Genomic DNA, 23,516 nt, shown 5'->3' on the forward strand with positions numbered 1-23,516 from the left:
AGCAGTCGTTCATCTGGGTCTAACCTGATTTTAACTGCCCCTTAACACCCACATTAGGCCATCCAGTCTCACCCTATGGGAGACAGTCCCTCTGCTCACCCCCTCCCCTCCACCACCTTCTCCACTACCTAGCCTAACGGAGGAAGGGTCTCTGACCTCAAACATTGACTGGTTTCTCTCTCCATAGATGCCACCCGACCTGAGGAGAACTTTTCCAGCATCTTCCGTTTTTATTTCAGATTTTCAGCATTTGCTTTTCATTTTATTTTCAGCAGAAACGATCACTGTCAGCACTCTCTCCAATACACCAACTTTAAAATTGTGCCTGACACATTCATGCTTCAAAGAAGAACGCAAATAGATCTAATTTTTAATCAATTTCTCATCATTTATTAAATGCTAAATTTTAAAGCATTTGTTAAATGTTAAATCAGTTGCTAAATCCTCGCATTAAAGGAAAATAAGATTTTATTGTCCTAAAGTCCTTCGCGGGGTTATTTTAAACCTATTTAAAGACAAGAGGTTTGTTTTAAAGCCCCTTCAAGGGGATGATATGATGGAAGGGGAGGCTACACCCCATCCCCTCGCCTCGGGCGCCGGTTGTTTCTCAGAGGGATTCCGCCTCCGCTCGGAGCAGCCGGTGAGACACCCATCAAGGGGGGTGCCGGCGAGGCCGGACTCTCCTCCCCCTCGTGTCACCGAGTTGAAGCCAGCCGCGGGTTGCAGGAGGGAGGGGCGCATTCTGCAAATGGGCTGTGTGATAAGCCGGGGTGGTGGGAGGGGAGGGGGGGAGATGCATTGTGTGTGATAGACGGTACCTCCTGCAGATTGGTTGTGTGATCGGCGGCCTCCGTGGGAAGGTAGGAGTCTTGCATTTAGGAAATCATTCGTGCGAGAAGAAAAGGTGGCGAACGGGACTGCGGGAATGTTGTGACTGCCAGTGGCCCGGGGATATTGACCTGATTTGTTGACTGAGGCACCGATGCTGCCTGTGCGGCGTAGCCTGGTGATATAGAGCAGGGCTCGCCTGGATCTTCTGACTGTTATTTCCAAAGACAAATCAACACAGCCCAAGACAAAGGAAGCTGAGATGGGAAGATTCCGGAGGAAGACCTGCATCGCCCTATCGCTCTTCACACTCTTCATTTTCGGGACTCTGGTAGGTTTGAAGACTCTGAAACCGAGCGATGGGTTTGGCGACCCTGGCCCCAGACTCCGCTTGATGCCCTTGCCGGAGACGCTGGACACCAGGCGGCCCACCTCGGTCAAAGCCATCCTGATGCTGCCTCCCACCGTCACCAAAGCGAGCGCCACCCACCTGGATCCCTACCCCGCCGCCAACTACGACCTCCACATATTTTACTACGGCTGGTATGGCAATCCGCAGTTCGACGGCAGGTTCGTGCACTGGGATCACCCGCTGGTGCCTCACTGGGACCCTAAAGTGGCCGCGGGATACCCGAAGGGCAGGCACAGCCCTCCCGAGGACATCGGCTCCAGCTTCTACCCTGAATTAGGACCCTACAGCTCCAGGGACCCCCAGCTCATACAGGAACACATGAAGCAGCTCCGAGCTGCAGCCGTAGGTAAGGGGACCAGAGGCTTTGAAATGAAGCGTTATTGCCTCAGAGCCAACATCTAAACAATTATTTTTCTCTACTCTGCTCTAGCCAGTTTAGATTATTTTTGTTTAAACAAGTGCCAAGATGTGTACGTGTAATTTTTCAAAAATGCAATAAGTTTCCGATACGAAGGTATAGAGTATGGAAAATGAACCACCTTTAATGCAGGTAATTAGAGAGTACGTTACTCAGGTTTAAACCCCCATCAAGCTATTCTGTAAAACACAGCTGGACCTTAATTTTGTTGTAAAGTTTAAGCAAGGGCTTTAAACTGGAGATTAAGCTCTCTCACGAAAGATCTTAGACTTGCTGGAGAAAATTTCAAGCAATTTTCTTTCATCAGTATTAATTTTGGAAATTTTATGATACACCTGGTTCCAAAGACATTTTTTTTCAGATGTTGCTCCTGCAACAGGAAGGATTCCAGTTCAGGAAAAGGTTGGAACGCCCTGGAAAGGTTGACCCAGTCGGCAAGGTGTAGGCAGGAGCTGTGAGGTTGAATGTAACATTGATTTTCATCAATAAGATCCTTCCTTTTCATTCAGTGCTGGGTTCTTGAGAATTCTGTCAAACCTGCACAGAAAGCAGTGAGGCAGAATGCAAGGGAAATTGGAATGAAGAATCACAGCAACTAATTAAAACACGGGAGCCTGATGCAGGAGCAAAAATGTTAAAATAACTAAATGCATCACAGAAGCAACAGACAGCCTGATTAAAAGTGAGAGTATCCAGTTCACTAATCCTAGCAATCTCAATTTTGAGCAGAGATACTATACAATATTGGCTACAACAGTGGAGTGATACAGTCCTAAGCAAAATGTTAAGTGGAAAGAGAGACACCATCTTTTAATGTGTGAAACAGTTCCTTGATTAGTATGTGCCTGAATGGCAGATTTACAGACAAACTTGGGAACAGGATCACAGTGTGTGGAGTTCCAGATAACCAGCTGAGAGAGAAGCTGCCAAAGAAACAAGGTCTTAGCTCAGCAATACTGAATGGGCCAAGGAATTGTAAACTGGGAACGAGAATGAACCCTCGTGCATTTCTCATATTTCCTCATTACATAGGAGGCCATTCTGCCCATTGAGCCAATGGCAGCTCTCAGAGCATTCCCACCAGTCCCATTCCCCCACTTGTTTCCCAGTAATCTCTCTCACATGTCCATCAATCGGTTCTCCTGCTACCCACCCACACTAGGGACAATTTACAGCGGCCAATTAACCTACCAACCAGCACGTCTTTGGGATGTGGGAGGAAATCAGAGCCCCTGGGAGGAAACACACGTGGTCACAAGATCACAAGACAAGGGAGCAGAAGCAGGCCATTCGGCCCATTGAGTCTGCTCCAAGGAAAGGGAAATAGAAATGAGAAATGGGGAATGGGGGAAGAAGAAGAAAAGAAAAGAAAGAAAGAAAGAAAGAAAGAAAGAAAGAAAGAAAGAAAGAAAGAAAGAAAGAAAGAAAGAAAGAAAGAAAGAAAGAAAGAAAGAAAGAAAAAAAAACTATTCTAATCCCAATTACCGGCCTTATCCCCATATCCCTTGATATCCTGACTATTTAGATATCTATCTATCTCCTCCTTGAACGCCCACACTGATCTGGCTTCCACTGCTGTACGTGGCAAGGAGTTCCACAAATTCACCACCCTCTGGCTAAAGAAATTTTTCCTCATCTCTGTTTTGAAACTATACCCTCTAATTCTAAGATTGTGCCCTCTGGTCCTGGACTCACCCACCAAGGGAAACAGCCTAGCCACATTTACTCTGTCCTTTCCTATCAATATTTTAAATGTTGCTATGAGGTCCCCTCTCATTCTTCTGTACTCCAGCGAGTACAGTCCAAGAGCCGACAAACGCTCCTCATACTTAAGCCCTTTCATTCCTGGAATCATCCTCACAGGAAGAACGTACAAACTTCACACAGACAGCACCCAAGGCCAGGATTGAACCCAGGAGTGTGTGCCGGCTGTACTAACTGGTCTAACAACAGCAAATTATGAAATCATAAATGCTTCCTAAAACCCAACAAATGTGTGATGAGATAAAATTGCGTGGTTGATATGGAATACAGTATATGTCCAAAGGTTGGAACAAGTCATCAACAAAATGCTAGAGCATGATTTTTGATTTGTGACTTAAAAAAACAACAAAATCTGTGGTTACCGATCAACTGGATACATTTGATTGACAAGGCAGCCACAATGAGACATCAACTGAGTAAGAATTCAGAGTTTGCCTGAATTGGAATTCATCATTGGCTCAAAGCTGCTTGTCCAATAGTAATGGTGCAGAATGGAACCCTAACCAGAGTGGGACTTGGCTGTCTTAGTTTTTCCAAAAGTACTTGAGAATCTAGGGTAGACATAGTTGTAGGAGGGGTCTCCAGATCTCCAGTTACTGAATGAAGAAACAATTGAGACCTGTTTTAAGATGGGCAAAAAAAAAATACAGCAATGGCAACCTTGTTGCTTATGAAGAAATAGTGTGACAGAGAAAGGTGATGATGTGAGAGAGTGTGATCAGAGAAAGTGTGATCATCCCACACTCAGAATTTTGAGAAGACAGCAGGGCAGGAGGAGCTTCCAGAGACTGGGTAGAGTGAGCCCACATCAGAATTTGTTCTCACCAAGAATGAGAATTTTTAAAATCGAGGTATAGGGAATTCAGTGTGGGTCACAGAACGGATGACTGGATTCGAATATGAGCAATGTAGACTGTATAAACAGGAAAAGTTATGGCAAACTCTAAAAAGACTACTCAAGCAAGAATCGTTTCCAAAGTTCTGCCATCCTGAAAGCCAATAAAAATTTCAATTCATGCATCAGCAATGGAATAAATCACTGCAAAAATGTGATATGTGACATGCCTTTACTCTGCACAAATGTGATATCTAAGGATTCATGAGGAGATGTTAAGCTTTACATTAGCTGGTAAAACTTAATGTATTCTGTAAGGGCTTCGCATTACGTATGAAATAGGCCTTTGAAAAGATTATTTGGATAAACTCAAAGGTTATCATCTATGTGGCAGAAATTCTACACAGATCCAGCACCAAGGGAGTAGATCAAACAAAAACAAGGATGAAACAGCATAGGGCATTTGTCTTACCTTCGTTTGGCTATTATCAGTGTGTTACTGACCCTCTAAAATATGGATTTATTGAGAATGTAGAGTGAAAGGAGCACAGCCCAAAATAATTCACAAGCTGGATGGTCACAAGCCAAACAAGACAACAGTAAGTAATAAGAATGCAGAGCACAATCAACAATAGTAGATGGAATACTGGGGAACCAGAGCAAAATTGGAAATGGCATGAAGAATTATGCAACGAAATACTGTATTCAAAGGCCAAGAAATGATAGAATTGGGTTTCAGAGATCCTTTCAATGCAGAACAAGTCACTCAGTCGATCATTGTAGTAAAATGTAGTCTAAATCATTAAAGCTCACTTCAGCTTTATGAATGTCTCGGCACCATTTTGTTTACTTGGCAGGTGAAGACTGCTCGCTTGTGACTAATTACCATTCAATTTACCCAGAGGTGAGCCAACTGCACAACGCCACTTGCAGAATTGTGATAAATTACATGAAACCAATTTTCTCCAGACACAAAATACCTAATTTGCTACAGTTTGCAAAAGATTATCTCAGGCACTATGCCAAAGAATGGGATTTCACTTTATACACCTTCAAGCCCAAATTCTCCACAGTCAAATGGACTTCTCCAGAAGTCAGTGCAGACAGTAATGAAGAAGTAATGGGACAATGAGAGTGATGGGGATGGGAGTACTATAGTTTAATGCAGTACCTGAATACAGAGTGGATTACTATTAGTACAAGTACTCACGGAAAGATTAATAGAGCAAATCACAGAGAATTAGTGAAAGATACTAACTCAAAGATGGCAAGGCATGGAAAAGATCAGGAATTTAAGCAAACAAAATCTCACAGCCCAGAAGTCTGGTGGTGGTACCATAAAGAGAAATGGATCCAGAAATACATAATCAATACCATGTATCTTCAAGGTGAAATTTAATGTTATCATAGAATTATACACAGCAGAAGGAGCCATTCTCCCATTAAGCTTGTGCTAACTTCGACAGATCTAACAAATTACTCCCTCAAGCCCCGGCTTTTTTCCCTGATATTCTTGCAATTTTTTTTTGAAAGCTACTGTGAAATCTACTTCTGCCATTCTTTCAGGCAGTGCCTTCATAACCCACTGTACAAAAACAATTATTTATTTTCCCCTCTAGATTTTTTGGTGGACATTGTTGAACTTTTCTCTATAAGATCTGTTCATAATTTTAAACATTCCTGTCAAATCTTCCCTTAAATCTCCCTGCTCCAATGCATAGAGTTTTTGTTCCATTAAACATATGCAAGAATACATTTTTATAGAGTCATGGTGTCATACTCAACAGAAATAGGTCCTTCGGCCCATCATATTCATGCTGACTATCAAGTACCCTTCTGTAATGAGTGCACACCCAAAGCGTTAACTCTTTCTATTTCAACAAATGCTGCCTAACTTGCTATTTTCCAGCATTTTTGTTTTTGTTTCAGATTTCCAGCATTTGCCGTTCTTATTAATTGTCATTACCTATCAGTTCCATTTACCAGCAGTTTGTCCGTTAGCTTTCTATTTCTTGGCAATTCAAATGCTAATGTATAATTTTTATGAATAAATCACTTTTGAAAGGGATAGTGATCCAGTTTTTAAATTGATTCCACAGTTTATAGTTTATTCATTATATCTTTCCTGAAAATTAAAATACCTTCTGCACCATCTCCACAGTTTCCCTGGAAGCCCAGAATCAGTCCTCCTCAGATCAGTCTGGGACATACCAAAACTGTCCCGTGCACGAGTCAGCCAACTGCTGATTTAGTCATATTTGTAGAACTGTATTTTCAGTCAATGTCCCAGAATCCTCCATCAGCCCCCTTTGAAATGCTGGAAGTTCTCAATATTGATTCCCCCAAGGGATCAGGTCAAACAGGGGAAAGGAAAGAAAAAAAACTAAAGATTCTATAAATCTGAAATATAAACAGAAAATGCTGACAAGACTCAGCAGATCAGGTAGTATCTGTAGAAAGAGAAACAGTCAAAATTTCAGGTTTGGTCAAAGGAAATGTCCTGCTGATTACAGCTCTCACAGTCAATAGATAATTGGCAATTGGTTTATTATTGTCACATGTACAGTGACAAACTTTGTTTTGCGTGCCATCCATACAGATCATTTCAAAACATAAGTACATCAAGGTACCACAAAGGGAAAAGCATTAACAGAATGCAGAATGTAGTGTTACAGTTACAGAGATAGTGCAGTGCAGGTAGGCAATAAGGTGCAAGGGCCATGATGAGGTAGAATCTTTGCCGTTCAAGAGTCTTACAGCAGTGGGATAGAAGCTGATGTTGAGCCTTGTGGTGCGTATTTTCAAGCTTTTGCATCTTCTGCCCAACGGAAGGGGGGGGAACAGGATATCCAGGAGGGGTCTCTCATTATGTTGGCTGCTTTCCCAAGGCAGCAGGAAGTGTAGACAGAGTCCAGGGAGGGGAGGGAGAAGTAGATTTCATGTTGAAACTATTTGGAGAAGCACTGAGGGTATGCAGTGTTGGGATTGGGGGAAGGATGAGGTGGATTTCAGCATTAACAGCATTTTGAACAACTGCATTAACAAAACTGGCTAACCACTGAAGAACAAAGATGCCACATGAGTCTATAGCAGGTGGAGAGAAACCTGATATAGCGACCTGACCTCACCTTCACCAATCTATTTGCTACAGATGAATCTGCTCTGACATTGCTGGTAGGAATGACCACTGCAGACTTCTTGTAGAGATGAAGATCCATTTTTACACCCTTTGTTGCATTATACAGCACAAACCTCACACTAAATGGAACAGACCTGGCAGTTAAAAATTGAGCAGCTTTAAGGCACTATACTATCAGTAGTAGCAGAATCATATACCACCACAGCCTATAATTTCCTAGCACATTATGTCCTCACCATACTATTACCTGAAGGCAGAGAACTAACCATGCTTCAGCGAGGAGCAGAACAAGAAATCAGGTGTATCTAAAAATCTGGTGAAGTTACAAAACAAGACTACAAGCATGCTAAACAGCAGAACCCATTATAAAAAGATCTATTTGTACACAGTCCCTCTCACAGCCCATCCAATCCTGAATGGTGATAAACAGTGTCACACATAATTAGAGAAAGAAGTTCATGGATATCTCCATCCTCAATGATGGCAGAATCCAACAGGAGAGTGAAACACAAGCATGAAGCCCTAATAACTATCTGGAACTATCAGCTAGAAAATGTCCTTGAGCCAATTCAGTTCACTCCACTTCATATCAAGTAACTGCTAAGCACATTGGATCCAACAAAAGTTGTGGGACCTGACAAGATCCCGGCTGTAACACTGAAGATGTGCCCTCCAGAACCAGCCTTGCCTGTAAACATCCTATTCAGGATAGCTACAACACCAGTACTTACCCAGTAAGGTACAAAATTGTCTAGACATGGGGTTTCCACAAAGAGGAGGACAAATTCAACCTAGGCAACTATCAAATGATAGTCTAAACCCAAGCGTCAGCACAATGATGGGAGGACCCACCAACCGCGCCACTCATCAATAACCAGTGCTTCGTTTGGGTTTCACCAGGACCTCTCGGCTCCATTTGCAACCAAACACGGAGCAAAGGGCTGAATTCCAGAAATGAGGTGAAGCCAATTGCCCTTGCTATCAAAGGAGCATTTAACCCTATGTGGCATTCAGGAGCTCTGCTCATCAGGGGGATCTAGCCCAATGGAGATGAATCATCTCAGCCCCAGAATATCACTGTGGGTTCCTCTAGGCAAAGTCCTAGACTCAACTATTTTAATCAATGCTCCTTCCTTTTCCATGAGGTCAGAAGTAGGTAGGTAGGTATGTTCACTGATAATTTCTTAGCATTCTCTTTGATTTGCAACCTGTCAAATAATGAAACTCCATTAAACTGACCTAGACAATGTTCAGACTTGACTAAGTGGCAAGTTTCATACATCCCATGTAAATGCCAGGCAATGATCATATCCAACAAAAATCTGACCAACTGCAGATTAACATCATGAGCATCATCATTGTTTGGAAATTTAACTGAACCAACCATGTAGAAACCATGGCTATAGGCAGAACAGAGGCTGGTATTGGTATTCTGTAATGACCATCTACAAGGACAAGTCAGAAGCATGACAGAATATTCTGCATTTAACCAGGTGTATCCAACTCTAATAACTCTTGAGGAGCTCAACAAAATTTAGGACAAATCAGCCTCTGTGCCTGACATCCCATCCATCACTTTAAACATTCATTTTCTCCCTATCAATGCATGTTGACTACAGTCCGTACTATTTATAAGATGGAGTGCAACGTCACATCAAGGCCTCTTTGACAGCATTTCCCAAAGTTCAAAATTGAATTTAATGGATTCAAATGCACAGACGACTTCAACTGGTTTCTGATATTACTGCTCTAGCCACATCTGGGGAACAAAGACGTTCTCCAGATGTGGTGTAACCAGTAATATCAGGTCTCTATTATAGAAAGGATATAGAGGCATAGAATACAAAAGATTTACCGGAATGATGTCAGGGCCAGGAAGTTATAGCAATCAGGAAAGATTGAACAGATTGGAACTCTTTTCCCTGGAAAAGATAAGACTATGGAATGACTTAATACAGGAGTTTAATTTGAAAGCTGTGGATAAGAACTCAGGCCATCAATACAAGATGACTGCTAATAAACCAATAGGAAATTCAGGAGAAAACTCCTTTATCCAGAGCAAGTTTGGAGTGGGGAATTTGCTACAGTAGCACTTAAGAAGAAGCTGGACAGGATGAAGGGTAAATACAATGGGAGGACGTTTATGGCAAACATAAAAACCCTGTTGGATCAAATGGCCCATATCTGTACTACATTGTCACGAACTAAACTCCAGCCCTACAAACTTCCTAAGAATAGAATATCAATTCAAAAAGAACAAGGTGTTGTGCAGATATTAATTGCTTTGGGCAGAGAAACAGACATAGGCACACCCTATAGCTGCCAGTTCCCGTTCAGTGTATTCCTGGAGGCTCCATCATATACTGTCTTCATCTATGCTGCCCTCATGCTCTCAGTACATCTGTTCTCCTCTTTTGTAGGATCATAAATTCACATTGGTGAATCATAAACATGAATGTGTAATTTTCAGTTGCAGTTATCCTGTCATTTTTGCAACACCACCAACTCAGAGATCATGGCCTCCCCGGGGATGAGTGAACATTGGGTGAAATTAATTCTGTAGCCACAGATCTCAGGCTTCAGTTTAGTTCCTGACCAATGGTTAAGGATAGAGAAATGTAAACGTGATTTCTCTGAACCATGAAACGTGAACCATCAAATAAGCAGGAAGCTGAACACAGCTTTCTTTGGCATACTATATAGTATTCGTGGCAGCTTAATTATCAAAAGTATTGATTGGCCTGGCTGGAACAAGCCTTTACTATAAGTAACTGTGAAACTGAACTTCAACAAACTGATTTTTTTAAATTTGAGAGTAATTCTTTGATCGTTAACAATCTTTTCACCATGTTTGTGTCTTGTCTTGCTATAAAGAATGCACAGGAATACACTGGCGTCATCCATTTTCTGTAAGCTTCCAGCTATATTCTTTGCAAAAGAACAACGTGCAGTTATACAGTGCCATCCACGGTCTCAGGGATAACCCATGCGTCACAGTACTTTGGAAGCAAGTCAAAGATATTAAATGCAGGAATGGTCAATAGGGAACATAGAAAGACAAAAATTCAACATACACATGATTTAGTTTTTAGATGTTAACTCATATTAAACCTTAATACATTTTTTTCTTCAGTTCCTACAGAGAAAGTGCCAGAACCAGACAGAGTGGAGATGTTTGAGTAATTGTCTTGTCAATCAAACTTGGTGCTAACACCATTGTAAGCAACTGAGATTGACTTTTGAATATAATTCAGATCCTTCACTTACTGCAGTTTTCTAGAGAAATGACCCTGCATTTATTAGAAGAAGTTGCTATAGTTTTGTGTGTTATTCTCTTCAATAGACTCTGGTTTCTCAATAAATAGGATTTGTTTGCTGCATCCCAGCCCAAAGTTCAAACAATAAAAACTATTCCACTTTTCAGAATCCCAAACCATCCAAAAGGTGATCAGAATTACACACCAGAGTCCAAATGGTTTCCTACAACACTTACTGCTGAAGAAATCTCCTTTATTTAGTCCTCTGCTAAAATAATCCAGTAACATTTTTGCCTTTTTCAGTGCGTTCATCTCTGAAAGAGATGTACAGGTAGCTAAGCATCCTGGATAATTACCTGTCTGGGTTTTCTCTTCCCTTCATCAGGACTCAGTGGCTGATGCCTTGCAACAGGTTACTTGTAGTTTCACAAACGCCAGTCTCGGCCTTCAACACAGCAAGTAACCTGTTGCAAGGCAGCTGCCATTGAGTCCTGATGAAGGGTCTCAAGGCAAAATGTCAACTGTTTTTTTTCCCTCCATAGATGCTGCCTGACCTGCTAAGTTCCTCCAGCATTTTGTGTGTGTTGCCATTGCTACCCTGTGATCAACAGTGAGGTGGGGTGAAGAGACAGTCAGTGGTGGCTCATGTACTTTATTGGGGAAACACACCTATCTTTTAATAGTGGCTCCTTGTGACATCGCTCATGGAGCCACTACCAGATTCAACTCCTCTGTGTAACCCTCAATGAGCTTTCCTGTCAATTGATGCCTTTTTAAGTTATCACACTCTCCTTTTCTTTGAGTTTCCAAGTTTTATGAATCATCCTAAACAGCAACAATGGGTAAGCGTTCTACAGAAATTCCATAAAGGTGCTCAGAATCTACTGGATGTGCAAGTGTCCAGGATTGCGTAGAAATTCCTCCCCTTCAGTAGCAATATATATGTTATCAACATCCAAAATTCATTAGACTGAAATCTTTCACTCTCATAAACTCAGTGACCATTTTCACCTTTCTGAATCCCTGAATCTGCACAATTTCCAACATGCCAGAGGCATAAATGAATGCTTCAACCTGCTGCCCTACACTTTGACGTAGTGCCATGGGACTAGAAACTGAACTCCGTAACACTGGATTTGTCGCCAAAGATTCTTGCAACCTGGTAATGCCCCACACAATAAAATAACTCACCGTGAGATGTTAGGATTGCTGATCTTCAATGACGATGCAGATAAACTTGAGGCTGGAATCAGAAAACAAGCAGAGCATTAGTTACTGCAGGGTAGTTCTGCTTAGCTGGCCTGTACTATAATAATGGATAATCAAAGGGCTACGGGAGGGAGAAACTTAAAACAATCACAAGAGAAACCGTATTAGGCAAATTAATCAGATAAAAGAGCAATAAATCCTAAGTATCTGATGGCCTGCACCCTAAGGTCTCATAAGAAGTGGTTGCAGAGATAACAGATGAAATCAGTTTGGGCAGATTGGGCCGAGGAGCTGATCCCATGCTGTATGCTGTTCAATGGGTTAGAAAACTACATATATAACACTTCTATTTAAAAAAGGAGAGAGACAGGGAGCAGGAAACTGTTGGTCAGTTAACCCGATACATTATTTCAAAGTGATGGAATTCATTATTAACAAAGTAGTAGATGGCCTTTGATAAATCTTAATTCAATTAAACAAAGCCAACGTGATTTAAGGAAAGGGAAGTAGGGCTTGACAAATTTGTTAAAGTTCTTTGGAGTTTAGAAGAATAAGAGGTGACCTCATTGAAGCAGGGCCTATTATTCCCACCAGTGCCTTTTTATCCTTAATATTTTTTATCTCCTTCCAAACTGATTTGACATTCTGTGAAAGGGTCCCTGACTCAAAACAAATGCTGTTTGACCAGCTAAGTTCTTCCAGCATTTCTGTTTTGTTTCAGATTTCCAGCCTCCGCAGTTCTGCTTTCCATTTCACATTCTACATCTTAGCTCTGAGCCAATATCACCCCTCACTAGTGCAATATGACCCCTCACCAGTGCAATAGGGCAGATATTTCACCACTAAAGTTCCTTGCAGTGGTGCTCAATTAAAATTTGTTTGACACATTTCGCTATTGATTTCTTTGCTGGTTGATTATCACGAGTCGGCCCATATGCAGTTATGCAAACGAATATATTAATGGTGCAAGCAAACTAATCAGTTCAAATGCCTCATTATTCTTAATTCTTCAATGCCAAAGTCTTTCAAATGTTTTTCACGTGTCCTGTGATTGTGAACCGAAGGTAACAATTTACAAAGTAAATAATTCATTCCCTGACACAGGACAATTTTTATGTATTCCATGTTGCAGTATGCGGCTGATACATATACTAAGTCTTACAGAAAATCATTTTTATGCTGAAGTAGGTCTTTGCTGAGCTTCCTGAGGAGAACTGAAGGAGAACTAATTAGAGGTGAAGCCCATATTTCACATCAATGATTAACTTGTTTTGGCCCATAAACTGCAGTGAGGCTCCCAGCTGCATTAAGGAGCAGAATTTGAGAGCTGTGCTGGCAATGTAAATGCATGAGCTGAACATTGCTATAACGACACATCAGCATTCACTTGCAGTACCGTAAAACAGCACTGTGAAAACAAAACTTGATGTTGCAAAATGAATTGCTTTTGCTCCTATATTTCACTGCAAAGTGCACCGAAGCATATTCCACCAACCATCAGAAAACTTTAAAGTTAAACTTCAATTTCTATAACATCTTTAATAACCTCAGGACTTCTCAACCTGTTTGAATGCCAATGAAATATGTTTGCAATGTAGTCACTAGTAATATAGGAAATGCAGCCACCAACATCAAGCTCTCACAAAATTCAAAGTGACAATGATTTAGTAAAGCTAATTGATAAAGCCAAAAGCTAAATTCGGCGGTGGCTAGTAAAGCTAAAAAGCTAATGGATAAATATTGTACTAAGTCCTGGGAGTGCTGCCCTACTCTTTGACATTGTGCCATGGGACTAGAAACTGAACTCTGTAACACTGGATTCGGTATGTCGCCAAAGCCTCTTGCAAATTTCTGCAGATGTACGGTGGAGAGCATTCTGACTGGTTGCATCACTGCGTGGTACGGAGGCTCCAATGTGCAGGATCGAAAGGGGCTGCAGAGGGTTGTAGACTCAGCCAGCTCCATCACAGGCACAACCCTCCCTGCCATCAAGGACATCTTCAAGAGGCGGTGCCTCAAGAAGGCAGCATCCATCATTAAGGACCCTCACCATCCAGGACGTGCCCTCTTCAAGTTACTACCATCGGGGATGAGGGACAGGAGCCTGAAGACCCACACTCAACATCTCAGGAACAGCTTCTTCCCCTCCACCATCAGATTTCTGAACAGTCCATGAACACTACCTCGTTATTCCTCTTTTGCACTATTTATTTTTGTAACTTATAGTAATTTTTATGTCTTTATGTCTTACACTGTACTGCTGCTGCAAAACAACAAATTTCATGACATATGTCAGTGATGATAACCCTGATTCTGATTCTGATTTTTTTTGCATTATCCAACTGAAAATGCAATGACTATTTCCAGGTCATTAGAGAAATATAACCAGGCACTTCCAGTGTGAGTCACCCTTGTGCCTCTGACACGATTTCCACATCGGGGCACGCGGGATGATGCCATTGGACATGGCATATCCACCCTTTGGACTCTGGGTATTTGTTGGTGCAGATGAAGGGTCTCAAACCAAAACATCAACTGTCCATCTCCCTCCACAGATGCTGCCTGACTTACTGGGTTCCTCCAGCATCTTCTTTGTTTCTCTAGATACCAGCATCTGCAGTCCATTGTGTGCTAAATTGTCCTGGGAGACCCCATCTTTGGACAAAGTGATCAAGTACAGTAATCAACAAAATCTACAAAGGTTACTGGGAACATTATTTGTCACCGTCCTGTCATGAAACCATAGAAGTTGCATTTGTATGTTGACTCTCGGAATATTGGGATACCTTGGAACTGATATAAGAATAATTACTATTGCACTCTAGAAAATATGCAGCAGATTTTCACTTAGCCATGTCCCACATATACAGTCTGATAATTATCTCTGAATCTGTTGTTTAGTGAAGCTATTCAAAGGATAGATTTTGTCCTGGCCACCAAAGAACTCCCTTCTGGTCTTCATTTTAGTGCCAAGTTATTTTTTGTAACAATCTAAGAGATTTAACATCTCATCCAAAAGACAGCACCTTCTACAGTGCAACACTTCCTCACTACCAGAAGTGTCAAATGAATTATGTGGTAAATATCTTTGGAGTGTGATTTGAAGCTATAATTTTCTGATTCTGAAGCCAGAGAGCTACCACAGACTTCTGGCTACCGCAGACTTCTGACTGCTGTGGTTCAATGGGTATCACTCTTGCCTCTGCTTCAGGAGGTTGCTGGTTCAAGTATACCATGGAGCCAGGTTAGTCAACAGCTCACCTCACATCTTTCAACCAACCCCAATCCTCACCCCCATGATCGCAAAGGCTTGGCCCCAATCCCAACTAAATCTGGTGCCACACCCCTCCACAATTCTCCCTATTTAAACTGCTAATTCTCCCCTCCCCATTCATCCACATCACCATTTGAACTGGCTGTCTACAGTACCACTATTGGTGAATTATGACCTGTAAGATCTGTCTTTGTTTGCATTTAGTTGAGTGGGACTTGCCCCTTTTAGGAGTCCTTACTTCACATTGGGCCAGCAAGAATTCTGCAGTGGCTTGATTTGGAGTCTCTTACATACAGTGATATGTTTCCACCTAGCTAACCCAAAGAAAAGTTTGTCGACAAATCTGCCATCATGCAAGACAATGGCTTAAAAACCTTTGGGTATCTGTCAGGGCCCAACTGGTAATTAAACATTAATGTTGTCACATAAATCTAATCGTGGTTCAATCAACAGTACACCAAAAGAACATATGGTCATTAGATATTGTTTAATAAGATACTAACTTAATTTCTGTGCCACTATCAGTATATTTCCTCTCATCCAATTCCAGGGGTGTTAGTATTGTCCTGGTATCCTTCTGGATTAGAAGATGACTACAGTGAGCCAGTGGATGACCTGGTACCTGCCATACTGGATGCTGCAGAAAGATACAGTTTAAAGGTAGTACTCTGAGCTCTATCTCTCCCTCTGTCTTTCCTCCTCTCTCTCTCTTTCTCTCTCGGAAAATTCCTGGAAGTTAATTGGTGGAATGGAGAAGCGAAAAAGAGAAATTAGAAGGGTTTTGTTGGAATACAAAAATAACTGGAAGTAGGAATTAAGTGTGAACTTGATATTCCCAAAAGGCAACCTATGCAATGAACCAGAAGCAGTCCAAATTCATGGATGATTTAAGGGCCTGCACTGTCTACAGTTGAGATTCACAGTGGCCAGGGGAGCTGTTGGCAATTGTTCTGCAAATAATCCGACCTGGGAAACAAGTGAGGGATACACAATAAGGACAGCACAGCTAGTAGACACAGTAGTCTCGCAGCACCAGAGGTTCAGGTTCAATCCTGCACCTCGGGTGCTGTCTGTGTGGATTTTGCATTTTCTCCCGACTGCATGGGTTTCCTCTGCGTACTCTGATTTCCTTCCACATCCCAAAAACACGCAGGTTGGTAGATTAATTGGCCACTGTAAAATGCTCCAAGTGTGTAGGTGAGTGGTAAAATCTAGGGGAATTACTGAGAATGTGGGGAGAATAAAAATGGTGTTAATGTAGGATTATTCTAAACGAACATTTGATGGTTAGCATGGGCTTGATGGGTCAAAAGAGCCTGTTTCCATACTGTATCTCTCTATGACTCTAGGACACAACATGGGAGAGTACAGGCTCCAAGGTTTTAAGATGCAGGTGTAGAGGTTTTGATGAAGGTTACAGTAAGTAAGAATTTTCTTCCTGTATCTGCGGAGGATCTGAAGGCCCTCCAGTCATAGTGGGAGCAGATAGTCCTGGAGGCATCATTCCCCCACTAATAATCTCTGCCAATCCAATATCCATTGCCTCACATTCACGTCTCACAGTTTGCATGGGCTGCCAGAACTTGGAGTCAATCCTTTTCAATGTGGAAATGGTGGCCAAATCCATTCACACACTTGTGGAGTCAACCAACAATGGCCAACGTGGCAGCTTCCATTGCAGCACAAGTAACAGCCATCCAACCTCTATGGTTTGTAGTGATTCAGACGCTTGTCGATGTGGCGTACAGCAGGCACAGTGGCTTGCAGAGTGTCAAAGCAGTTTATCAGTTGGTGCAGGCCAGGGGACTGGCAATGGTTCCCTGGAACTCAATCCTGCTGTCTGGTCACAGGATGGTAGCATTTACATTGCCAGTCACACCTCTGCACCAGTTTTCTTGTTACCTGCCAGTCAGCACAGGTTGCTACCTCAGTTGCCAACCTGTTTCAAGTCTGCAGTTCAGCTCTCAAGTTATGCTTCAACTCCATCTCCAAGACCATCTGCTGCAAGCCAGCAGCCTTCCACTGTGTAGAAGCATAAGGGCAAACAAAAGCTTGCACTAAGGGGATGCACATGGTTTATTAGTTGGTTTTTGTATGCAAAATGGTATAATTTCATTAATATATATGATTTGCAAAATGATTTTTATGGTGGTTTTTGTATTGTGCATGCTACAAAGCTGGTGAATGTGTAGTTACGGCTTTGATTGCCAGTGTCACACACTCAGATGCAGTGTGATTTACCCACAAAGGAAGTGATTACCCGCAAACCAATGCACAGCACAGGCAGCATTTTGAACATCTAAAGGCTCTTCTAGTGCCCAAAATGTAATGCAAATGGTCTAATTCTTGCCCCCTCGATGCCTTACAGGTATCTAGCAAGAAAAGTGAGGGCAGGATGACTCAGGATAAAGAGTCAAATGAATTATAGGGGAGAAAAGTTTTACAGATGTTTATAGAGTTTAAAGGGGTGTGGGGCGTGATTGGAGGGAGGCACTTGTAATGATGGATCTGGTTCAGAACTGATTAGTAGAGTTTAAGGCGGGCCGGTCACTGGGATTGATTCCCTGGATTCTAGGCTAGTGAAGGAAGATCAGTGAGGAGATATCAGAGGCTTTGTCCATAATGTATTCCTAAAATATGCAAATTATGTAGGTAGATAATTATCAGAGTCTCTAACCATAATGTATTTCTAAAATATGCAAATGATGTAGGTAGTTAATATGACACCTCTGATCAAGAAGGGAGGAAAGGATTAACAGATAACTGTAAACTGTTAGTTTAATATTAGTGGGTGGGAAATTCTTGGAATTTGTAATTTGAAATTAATGAGCATTCAAAATGCATGCATTAATCAAGGACAGCTCATACTAAATTGTCTGAAGGTAAGTTGGCAAGATGTGTTTGACAAATATAATCATTTTTTTAAATGAACAGTCCTCTTGAATAAAGATAATTGTTTCAGATGGGCCCTACATGTTTTTTCAGAAAAAAAACTGATACCTCACAAAACCACTGCCATGAGATGGAAGAAGAAATAAATCAACGTGACTAATAAATTGGATGAAGGACAGGCGTCAAAAGTTTGATTCTTTGGAAAGTTGTGGGTGGTGCACCCATGCCTCAGAGGGGAAGGTTGTGGGTGGTGCACCCATGCTTCAGAGGGGAAGGTTGTGGGTGGTGTACCCATGCTTCAGAGGGGAAGGTTGTGGGTGGTGTACCCATGCCTCAGTATTAGTATAGAGAAGTGATATGGACAGGTACAGGGGAATTTTACTAAAGACACAAAATTCTGACAAACAGCAAGGCAATTAAGAAAGATAGATTATAAAAGATAGAATAAGAAGGCATATGGTGTATTGTCCTTCATCAATCGGGGAATTGAATTTAGGAGCCGAGAAGTAATGTTGCAGCTATATAGGTCCCTAGTCAGACCCCACTTGGAGTACTGTGCTCAGTTCTGGTCGCCTCACAACGGGAAGGATGTAGAGGCCATAGAAAGGGTGCAGGGGAGATTTACAAGGATGCTGCCTGGAATGCAGAGCATGCCTTATGAAAGCAGACTGAGGGGACTCGGCCTTTTCTCCTTGGAGTGATGGAGGATGAGGGGGGACCTGATAGAGGTGTATAAGATGATGAGATGTATTGATCGGGTAGATAGTCAGAGGCTTTTCCCCAGGGCTGAAATGGTGGCCACAAGGGGACATGGGTTTAGGGTGCTGGGGAGTAGATATAGAGGAGATGTCGGGCGAAAGTTTTTTACCCAGAGAGTGGTGAGTGTGTGGAATGGGCTGCCGGCAACGGTGGTGGAGGCGGATATGATAGGGTCTTTTAAGAGACTGTTAGACAGGTACATGGAGCTGAGAAAAATGGAGGGCTATGGGTAAGTCTAGTAATTTCTAGGGTAGGGGCATGTTCGGCACAGCTTTGTGGGCCGAAGGGCCTGAATTGTGCTGTAATTGTTCTATGTTTCTAAGAGATATAGGAAGCATGATTACAGTAGAGCAATATATTTTAGAAGCATTTTTTTAAAAAAGGTGATATCTTCTGTGGAAAGACCACAAAAAGCTTGAGGTGACCAGGGCCTGAAAATGCAATAATTACTTCAAAGATCAAGTAGATAGAGCTATAAGACGATCATTAGGATTTTGAATTTTATAAACTGGAGTACAGAGATTGCATTAAATTTGTATAAGCCACAATATTTAGTCTTGGGAGCCCTGTTATTAAATCCATAGAAAATTCATAGCATCGATTCACTATGACACCTCTGACACACCCCATCCCTTCTTGTCTACCCTTCCCCAAACCTTCCACACATGGATCAAGCCTATAAATGTATAACAAAAACTGCCAGGAGTAGGAGGATGGCCAATTGGACAAAGGGTGGGAGTTGCTTGGGCACTGCTTTACCAGGCAAGAGAACAGGGTCCTCTTCTCCATGGGCAGAGGGACTACTGTTTCTCCAACATTAACCTCTACAAGAGTTTTTAGTACAGTCAGTGTACTTGGGGAGATGTGTGTGTGCAGTCTCCCATGAGTTTTGGCATCTGCCTTGTGAAATGTCCTGTTCTGAGCCACATGGTCCTTTATACGGCATTTACATATGGAACTCAGTGGGTTATGCAATGTGATTACCAAACAACAGTCATTTCCTGGACCTGAGAGCTCTAGCTTACATCAGGGAGGCTTGACAATTGAAGTCATTAGAAGCATGCCTGACACTGGGAAAACATCAGCTGCTGTAGCGTGGATCCTGACCAGAAGAACCCAATCCAATTTTGCAACTGGCAGAATTATATCCATAAATATTCACAAACACAGTTGACTCAGGAATATATTGATTTGGCATCATATGGTGCTGAGAAAACAGCATTGTGCGATTCAATTTCTAGGCATTTATTATTTAACATACAATAGATAATATGTGGAGCAGTGAAAGATACAGGGAATTGGAGAGAAAATTGGGCAGTTGCCTCAGTTTGCATACTTTCACAAAATGCCAGCACAGCTTCCTTCTGTACTGTGTGGTTCTACACCCTGTCCTCTCTGTCTATACTTAAAAATTACCTTTCTTGTTTTTACTTGCATTCTGATGTGTTCTTTATCACCAACTACACTAGACTTCCACTGCATTCCTTGCCGCTGATATGCACACATCATTTAAGTCAATAACTCAATTTTTTTTTATTTAATCCATCGTTGTTTTGATGTGTGAATTGGGTAGGATGTTTCCATGGTTACCATACTGTGCAAATGTGTCATCACCACTGTTTACTCTTGGTAATCTTCATGCTTTGGAGTGCATGCAGAGGTGAACAATTAGAAAGATTCCCTAAAGTGAGGCATAAGCTACAAGGGAAATAAAAACTTAATGAAAAATTTAAGAAAAACCTGTTCATTTAAAGAATTATGAATATTCTCAACGATCCAGTCAGCACTTAGTCCTTCAAGACATTGAGGAGAGAGGGCAAAATGTAATTGGATAGTTAGCTTGAAGAGTACAGAGGACAACAGAGTACAGAGGATGAATGGAATTTGCTTCTCCGAATATAGGAATAGGACCAAGCAACTCATTGTCTGCCATTCAGTTACACTGTGGCTGGTCTGTTCCATCATTCCATTTACCAGCCTTTATGCCCTTTTACTTACAAAAGTCCATCATTCTCAGTTTTGGGCCACAGTCTGAACAGATATTTATACTTGACCACTCTTCTTGTCTTTATACTGGCTTCCTAATATCACCCATTAGCTCTATGCTTGCACTTACGCTCACACAATGGACAGGCTCTAAAACTTTATTAGAGAGAATGGGATAGAGGTTCATATATTTGCATCAGTAATATCAGCACACACCAGTAAACACTGGCCAAACCAACCCTAAAGATTAGGAAGTTTTAAACAAAGGTGAGGTAAATCCAAAACCACCTAAACAATTGTGGAAAACTGTAGCCTGAGATTTAATTCTCAAGTTCCCTGCCCATAAAACTGGTCGTGCCCCCATTAAAACTGTAAAATTCTGCCAACATCAGTGGCACAAGAAGATTCTTAAACTTTGTCAGGTACACAAGAATTAGGAAGTCCATTTTTAAAGTTATTTCATTTCACGTGATATTTAATTTACTAAGAAACAGATCTTCCAGTACACTTTTAAGTCATTTTTAGTGATTTTACATCAGATTACTAGGCACTAAAATGCTCCTTTTTGGTAATAAAGCAGTAGAAATTATTGGATTATGCTACCTATTGGTTAATTAATGACTTTACATACAAGGATTATGTAAATTGATTATTGAAATCTTAAATACGAATCCAATCAATGCAATTTTGGGTGTAATTTCAACCCCAACATGATTTTTGTCATTGGAATATTAGGTAACTAAGTTGTCAGTGATTCTGTGATGCACTGCTCCCTGTCAGGAGCTGTGTTCATGGGAATGTGAATCTACAGAAATACTGAGCAGAGAACTCAAGTTTTGAGATTCCCAAGAGGTGCGTGATCACGAGGTAACCCGTTAATGAAACTACGAAATTGCAGTTTTGTTTAATTTAATCTGGAGAATCTGCAGTTTGTGGCTTCTGGTGATCATGAACATAAGATGAAGCTGGTAAATATTGTGATTCTATTTCAAAGATGTGTTGTTTTTTTTACAGCACAGTAAGTTATTTGAACTACTTTGTACAGACTAGCGCTTCCAAATAGTGATCCAATTATTCCCACTGAGATCTCTCTTTCCCTGTTTTCCCCTTCAATTATCTATCCTATTGCCTTTAGAAGTTTATTACCGAAACCCTTTTGGGCAAGGCACTCCAGAACAGTTTGCTGCATTAAAAAGATTCCCCTTACCTGCCACCTGGCTCAGTCGGGGTGTCCTCATATTGATGACCCTCCTTCCAATGAAAGTTTATTTCAGCAAAACCCTTTATAATTCTGAATACTTCTTTCAGTCTCTTAACCCTCTTTTCCTGGAGGCAAACTATGCTAACTGTTTAATTTGCAAATGTCTGAAGTCCCTTGTCCATTTTACCATTTGATTGAATCACCTCGGTGTCCTCTCCAAGGCTGTGACATATCTCCTAAAATCTGTTGCCCAGAAGTGGCCAATTAATTCAGAAATTAGCCATTCCTTTTGTATTTTGATTCTGTTCTCTTCTTTGCTGGCTCCTGTGAGTAAGTAATGGTGATTCTGCCTTTTGATATCTATCTAGTACCTTAGACTTGAGTAGTTGGGTGAATGGAGGAGAATAAGTAAACCAGTCACACAATAAAACTCTCAATGGATGATGGTCCCTCCAGAGGTTGAATAGCTTTATGTTTAAGATTTGTTTAGTGCATGATTCTAGAGGAAGGCATGGCTAAAAGGATTGTGTCCGAGCAAGAATTAGCATTGACTGCGAAGAAAAGCTAGTAAACTTGTGACTTGCAACCTCCATAAAGTTGAAAGGTACATTCTCACCCTTGTAAACAACTGAAATTATACATCACATTTAACTGCTAAAACGTCTCAAGGTAGTTCACTGGAGCATAATTGGACGGAAAAATGGAGCCAGGTTAAAAGAGACATTAGAATGAATGACCACAAGCTTCGTCAAGTGAGGTAGTTTTTTTTTAAAAAAAGCATCTTAAAGGAAAAGAGAATGAGTAAAGTTTATTTTGTCATTAAAAGATCTAAACCAATTGGTATTTTGGTGCAGATGGAGAAAATACAAATAAATCAATATAATTGTTAACTTCCAGTGCCTAATGGCTTTTAAATATCATTAACTTCACTGTACAATTTTAGTATTTGCTTTTATTTTTTGAAATTAATGTATGCTAGCTGAAGCTCTAAAATTGTCTTTTCACTGGAGTAAGGGTAATGCACTGTGGTTAATTAAAACTTTTAATTAATTTTCTGTGCTGTGATTAGATACAGAGGTCTATTGCTCGTTTCAGACCCATTCTGCATTGATGTTTATTATCCTGACGACCAGGGAATGAGTTGAGCAAAGATGCTTTCATTTGGCTGATGGATCAGTGTTCTTATTTAATGAGGCATTCTCTCCTGAACTAAGCCTGCAATGCACTTAGAATCTCCATTTTAATTAGCTACAGTGCAGTGTAGTTGCTGGATCTGGAAACCGAGTACACACTTCAGCCAGAAGCAGGGCACAAAAGACCTTCTGATGCTCACTCAAATAAATAAGAATTCTTTGTTTAGAACATGCTTGGGGAGAAATATTTTATCTTCATACACACCCTCAATTTAAGATGCATGTCTGATTTATTAATGCTTGGATGTTGCCCTTATTTATTCTCCTGCTTATGCAGTTAGAATTTGTGCAGCTTTTAAATCACAGGGAGAGCTTACTGCCACTATTTACCAATTCCTCAGAAAGTACC

General features: G+C 41.2%; 1 protein-coding gene across 1 annotated transcript in view; it reads left to right on the forward strand.

The window, feature by feature from the left end:
• Window positions 1-860: 860 nt before the first annotated feature.
• The window catches only part of LOC127581744 (glycoprotein endo-alpha-1,2-mannosidase-like protein), a 36,081-nt gene continuing 13,425 nt past the window's right edge, over window positions 861-23,516 (forward strand). Inside the window, exons 1-2 of the mRNA XM_052036421.1 lie at window positions 861-1,586; window positions 15,687-15,796. Of these exons, the coding sequence (XP_051892381.1) occupies window positions 1,091-1,586; window positions 15,687-15,796 (606 nt within the window). The 5' untranslated portion in view covers window positions 861-1,090. The remainder of the gene's footprint in view (window positions 1,587-15,686; window positions 15,797-23,516) is intronic.

Source organism: Pristis pectinata, chromosome 22 (genome assembly GCF_009764475.1).
Source record: "Pristis pectinata isolate sPriPec2 chromosome 22, sPriPec2.1.pri, whole genome shotgun sequence".
Taxonomy (NCBI): domain Eukaryota; kingdom Metazoa; phylum Chordata; class Chondrichthyes; order Rhinopristiformes; family Pristidae; genus Pristis; species Pristis pectinata.